Source organism: Dendrobium catenatum, unplaced genomic scaffold (genome assembly GCF_001605985.2).
Source record: "Dendrobium catenatum unplaced genomic scaffold, ASM160598v2 fragScaff_scaffold_574, whole genome shotgun sequence".
NCBI classification, from domain to species: Eukaryota; Viridiplantae; Streptophyta; class Magnoliopsida; order Asparagales; family Orchidaceae; genus Dendrobium; species Dendrobium catenatum.
In genome coordinates, this window is record NW_021319036.1 from 1,048,263 (window position 1) to 1,054,555 (window position 6,293).

General features: G+C 32.0%; 1 protein-coding gene across 1 annotated transcript; it reads right to left on the reverse strand.

Moving 5' to 3' along the window:
* Window positions 1-1,096: 1,096 nt before the first annotated feature.
* Window positions 1,097-6,035, reverse strand: LOC110095968 (ELL-associated factor 2). Its single transcript, XM_020821702.2, has 3 exons — window positions 5,787-6,035; window positions 4,399-4,763; window positions 1,097-1,757 (listed from the first exon to the last, which is right to left on the reverse strand). Exons 1-3 carry the CDS (start codon window positions 5,899-5,901, stop codon window positions 1,278-1,280), a joined length of 960 nt encoding a protein of 319 aa, XP_020677361.1. The 5' UTR covers window positions 5,902-6,035; the 3' UTR covers window positions 1,097-1,277.
* Between the last annotated feature and the right edge of the window lie 258 nt (window positions 6,036-6,293).

Sequence of the window (6,293 nt, forward strand, 5' to 3'; positions counted from 1 at the left end):
CAATAGAAGATAAGATTAGAGAGAGTCGCCTTAGATGGTTTGGTCACATAAAACGGCGACCCGATGACTCGATTAGGAAAGTAGAGGCATTAGATTTGACTTATTTTAAGAAAGGTAGAGGCATATCTAAAAAAATTTGGTTAGAAAATATTAGAAATGATCTATTTTTATTAGATTTAAACAAGAATTTGATTTTTAATAGGACATAATAGAGAAAAAGGATTCATGTAGTCGATCCTACATAGTGGGATAAAGGCTTGATGTTGTTGTATAAAATTATTATGAGAAATAATTATATATTAAACATTAACATCTCCAACCGTTAAAAATAAATTTTCTTCACAAAAATTTTTTAAAAGCAACAAAAAATAATAGTCAAATAAAATTATAATTACTACTTGAAAATAAAATAATGATAAAATAATTCCAAATAGATCCTAAGTTTATTTTTTAAAAAAATTGATTAAGTTGGTGATATTATTTGCCCATTTTGAATAAAAAATTTATAAAACTTTCTTATGCTGTGATTGCATTTAAGTATTTAGTGTTCTGTACTTGAAGCCATAATTATTCTTTTAAATGAATAATTAGTCTTCTAAAGAATTATATATATATATATATATATATACAGAGAGAGAGAGAGAGAATATTGCATGTATATCATATATAGAGAGTGCAGAAACATTTGCAACAATTTACAGAGCTTTATTGTAATAAAGTTAAATAAAATTTCAACATATATATAGACACAAGTTCAAATTTGACTCAAAATCAACCGGACTCGAATCCAATCAATCCAAACCCAACCAATTTAAATAACAAATCAAAAATACAAACCCAAGCCTAACTAATAAACCGAATGACCTAAATCCAACTCGATAAACAATTTTGATTTTTTTGAAAAAAAAATTAACTTTTTAACAATAGATTACAAATTAATTAATAAAAAATAAGACGATCATACCTACACGGGTCAAAAATAGGTTTATGGATAAATCCAAATCCAACCTTTTTATTAAACAATCAAACGGAACGCAAATTTTTTGGGCCATGCTCAAGTCGGATCATTTTTTAACACCCCTACTACCAAAAGAAATAAGTATAAAATCATTAAACTTTTATAATATACATATCAAAAAATAATTGCAAGAGAATTTAAGAACAAAACTTGCATATTATACATAATTGCATAAGATTTTTTAGAATTTAAATGGGACTAGAGCCACTCCTAACCCCTCTATGGTTGTAGAAGTCTCACAACTTCTCACAACAAATTTTTAGATTTCAATATCTCCCCCTGAGGTTGCAGAATCACCATCACTATCATCACTATCACTACTGCTACTTCCACTTCCACTACCACTCCCACTACTACCAGTCCCACTAGTTCCGCTCGAACTCGAGGTTTCATCCTGCTCCTGGTCCTGCTGCTGTCCCTCCTCCGCAGCGTTGACCTGCGCCCGAAGAGCTTCAGCTGCATTTGGACCTTTGTCGCCGTCGTCGTCACTCACATCAACATCAGCAATCTCATCATCTGTGTCAGTTTGGTTTGGCAAGTTAATGTCTAATCCAAAGGGATTGGCTTTTGGGGGTGGACCATCATCATCTTCTAGAATGTCCACATTATCATCTGGCTCAGGAGTTTTGGTATCAGGTGATGTTGAAGAAGGATTTGGAAGAGCTGAATGAATGTCAAAGGCTCTCTTTGAAGGTTTTGAACTATCTGGATCGCCAATATCAATTCTTTCCACCTCCATCTGTAAAAAAGAGAAACATAAAAAAAACTTATATAACTAAATTAGAACTGTTTGTGAGAATACAGAGTATCAGAGAGAGATTCATAATAAAAAAACGGTTCATTAGGTTCTTGAGAAACAAATAATTGGATTTACTAAGTAGTTACTGAATAACTAATGGTATAAAAGTAATGAGGGAGCAAATCTCACTGTGAAATCCAGTTATCTTTATCTAAAACCATCTGAAGAAGACAAATGCTGCCACAATGGGCTCTAAGCTAATTTCTAGGAGAGCTATTAGTCAAGTTTATCTATCACCCTCACTGGCATCATCATGATCAGGTCAATCTCAGCTATTTGGCACTTGTTCTAGGAATCCTCGAGTGCCTTCCACTACATTTTCAGTACATTAAAGTTGTGTTGATATACAGAATACATGATCCCCGCTGCTATTGATAGTAAACAGATACAATTCCTTTGACTCTGCCCAACCCAAGTCATTTATATGTTCTTGTTCACCATTCCAATTATTTTAGCATAACGTAGCATTGACCACTTTCATAGCCCTATCAATATATTATCAAAAATTCGCTAAAGAATCCCAAAAGAAATTATGGTCATTGGTTTTAAATCTTAACTAGCAGAGAAGGCCAAGTTTAGAAACTTAGACTTCGTTGAGGACTTTTTTCCTGCTTCTTAACACAACTTTTTAGTAAAAAAATAAAAACTTTTGCACTAGACAGTTGCTTTAAGAAGCAATAAAAAAGCTGCCCCAAACGAAGCCTTAATTCTTCCTTAACAATTTACCATTATAATTAATTAAAGCTTGATAGTGAATAAATGGCTAATGCAATCAAAACATTGAACTTAGGAATAAATGAAGCAAATGATCAAACGATCATGAAATAAACATAAACTTCTACAAAGGATGACCATGACATCAAAATTCACCCACCGCAACAAATTACGGTGCATTTGGGAAAAATTGTTTACAATTTGCTTTATAAATAAAAAACTGTTTGGTGAAATAACAAATATCCTCTCAAGAGCAGTGCATTCCACATAAGGAAGCTACGATTTACCCTTTTGAGAGGATATTTGTACTATTTCTCCCATAGATTTTAGTGAAATTACATATAATACATTTCAATACGACCCACTAAATTAGAAGGCAAAAGAATTGGTTGTTTTACCCCTCTAAATTTTTTTTTTTTACTGCCACACATATCAAGCACTACTCTTATTTATAAAGACCATCCATTGATTTGCTTATAAGCGAAGTTCTACAAAGGACTAGTCTCATTATTTGCAATCACCATGGTTATGCGAAGGAGGTTTCTATTCGAAAGCAAAAGAGACCATCTGTAAAAGTTTTTTACCTTGTGAATTTTATCCTAAATGTCTTTTTGCAATATACAACTGATTGTTTTATTATCATCTTTCTCCTTGGCTTTACATTGCATAGTTCTGATGTGCATTTTCATGTCTCTTCCTCTAAACAAGTTAAGCATGGTATAAATGAGAATGTCAAGATGAATGTGTAAAAAAATTGGAAGGATGGATTAAGAAATGATTATATTAGAATGAGAGTGGGAGTACCATCTATTGGATATAAGGTAGTACAAAATAAATTTAAGTGGTTTAAGCATGTAAAATTAGGACACAATGGAGAAAAAGGATTCAAGTAGCCAACCCCACGTAGTGGGATAAAGGCTTGATGTTGTTCTTGTTGTTGTAAGCATGTAAAACTAAGGATGCAACAAGCACCAATAAGAAGGGTAGATAAAATTTATCTCAAAGGCATACGAAGAAAAAAGAAAGAACAAAAGTAATTTGGTTAGAAGTATGCAAAAGGGTTTCGGCAAAATATGTTTAATACCTCATACATCACTTAGCAAAGTGAAGATTGCTTTCACTAAATTGATTTGACGATCGCAACCTTGTGTGGTGTTATCTAATGATTTTCCAAGTGTTATGTTTAAAATTATTCATTCAACAGAAACCATCAAAATGAAAATTGCTTTCACTATACTTACATGGAGGTTGTTTACTTGGCGTATGAGCTCAAAGGTTCAAATCCTGTAAACTCAAGTGGAGATTACAAGGTCTTGTAGCTTAGCATGTGAGTTTATTAGATTTCAAAGCAATTTGATTGACTTAGGTTTTCCAAATATCACAGGGATAATGAATTGATTTAATTTTTTCAATTAATTTAAATTATTTAATATTTATTTACACATGAAAATTATCTTATTTATTATTTTATTTAGTAATCATATGCTTAATTTGCTCATCCTTATAATGTTAATTGCATCTTGGCAAATTTAATTGATCCTAAAATTCTCATCATATTCATCAATCTCACTTTATATACTTAATGGTATTAATTATATCATCAATCTCTTAATTAAGAAAAAGAAGCTTAATGATAATACATTGAATATTGCTTATTATGCATTCACATAATGCAGGCGTGCAAATTTGATTTAACAAGCCAAATATGTCAATTGTGTTTACATCCAAAAGAATATCCTGGTGATATGATTTTTTAGATCCTTATTTTAGATGAAAAATATCAGCAACTCCTTGGTACCAAAAGATAAATTAAAAGCAAGCATGTCAAATAATCATGTCCAAGAAGCCACATGGAGCAAATACTTACATGCACTGCATGATTTATTGGTTTGTTTAATGTTTGTGACTTCATAGTTTTGACAAGTGGAGGAGATCGTGACTCCACAGCTGGCGCATTTGTAACCGTAGTCGCATTGTTAACTGCTGCAAATTCGCCAGGTAGCCGCACATGCCTCAGCCTCTTTACAGCTCGATGTAAACGCTCCAGGCGAAATGACTTCCCGTCGAAAAACAAGACACCGTCATTGTCCTTGTAATCCTCACTAGTTCCTTCAAAGGTCACCTTTGGCTTCCCAAGTTGATTATTGTTGAATTCAACTGTCACCCTATTATCCTTGGTCTTATGCAGCATACCTGCTTGGTTCTTGTCAATTGAAGCTGGCTTAAATTCATCTGAAAAATTCAAATTCTTGTCTCAATTTACAAAGCAAATTCAAAAGAAAGCAGTGATGAATCAAAAGGAATTGCTGTCAATCAATTTGCAACCTTAAAGTCAGAATTGACAGCATGCATCAATAATATGTTCTTTACTCATATCATATGTGTGTATAAGATATGCTTAAATCATTAAGAAAATACATCCTCAAAAACAAAATGGTCATAGTAGCACAACTCTTTTCAAGAGCTTCTTCTATTCTTCTCAATACATGCTCAAATTATTTCATGTTCTCCATTATCTTATTTTCAATAGCTGTAACACCTACATTTTCTATAAAATTCATCTTTGGATTCCCAAGTGAATTTCAATGAGAAAATCAAATTCAATTACTGTTCCTTTAGCTAATATATATTTATTAAAAAAAAAAAAGAATGCCATCTTCTATATTTACCCATGCCAAGCATGAAATGTTGCCTATTTATAAATCCAAAAAATTGCATGCATAACTAGCACAAAGTAACCACATTAATACCAACCTTAGTATTATTTTGATCTTCAATCACCACCGGTTAATCATTTCCGCATTGATGTCGAGTACAATTGCAAACCATATGCTTCGAAAATTGTCCATGTTTACAAATTTTTATCACATTATTTTCCAAAGCTTTTATACCATTGGTTTTTTCTTTTTCCTATTTTTTCTATTTTTGTCATTCCTATTAGAAATACATCTCAAATAGAAGAATTCAGTTGAAAAACATATATGTTTTTGGCTATAATATATGAAATGCCGGAACTAAGACAAAAAGATTTATGACGACAAGAACAACAGGTTAATGAATACACAAAATGAAATTTTTAAACAGACGCCCTGTAATTAAATCAAATAACAAAACAAAAGTTCGCAGAGATTAAAATCCTGATTCCATAGAACTTTTATGATATCTAAAACGAACGAAAAAAAATTAGACAAAATGAAAACTTTCTTAGCACAGAATAAAAGGCTTCACGAGGAGATTCGAGACGCGAAAACTCACATCGAAGCGTGCAGTACTTTGAGGAGGGCCGTTCTTTGAATGAAGAACCTAGTTTCAGTCCGTACCATCTTTCCGGCTGTGGAGCCGAGCTCGGCTCGCCGCCGTTGTTCGCCATCAATATCCCCTGTCGGAAAATCTAACAGAACACAGAGCACGGACAAGGAGATCCGACGAAGAAGCAAATCCAGCCTTGTCAACCCTAACTCGCGAAGGAATAGATAATTCTTCGTATTGTCGCAGACAATGCTTTACCACAGGATGCGAAGGAAAAGTTATGCAGTAAATAATTTTTTTTTTAATAGTGAGCAAAATTTTAATAATCAATTATTTTTAAATTTATGTCCTCTAAAAAAAATCCCAATAATTAAAAAATAAATTATATATGCCTTAGAGTTTGCATTAATTTGCTCAAAATATTTAAAAAGTAATTTTATTTTCATTTATTTAATTAAATTATTATGTAAAAATTTATTTTTTATTTATTAAATTTAATAGAATCTTCAAATT

Coding starts and splice junctions, on each gene's coding strand:
- LOC110095968 (XM_020821702.2), bottom strand. CDS start 5,901: ATGGCGAACAACGGCGGCGAGCCGAGCTCGGCTCCACAGCCGGAAAGA. Junction 4,764..5,786: donor AAAGTACTGCACGCTTCGAT/GTGAGTTTTCGC, acceptor TGAATTTTTCAG/ATGAATTTAAGCCAGCTTCA. Junction 1,758..4,398: donor CAATAAATCATGCAGTGCAT/GTAAGTATTTGC, acceptor TCTTTTTTACAG/ATGGAGGTGGAAAGAATTGA.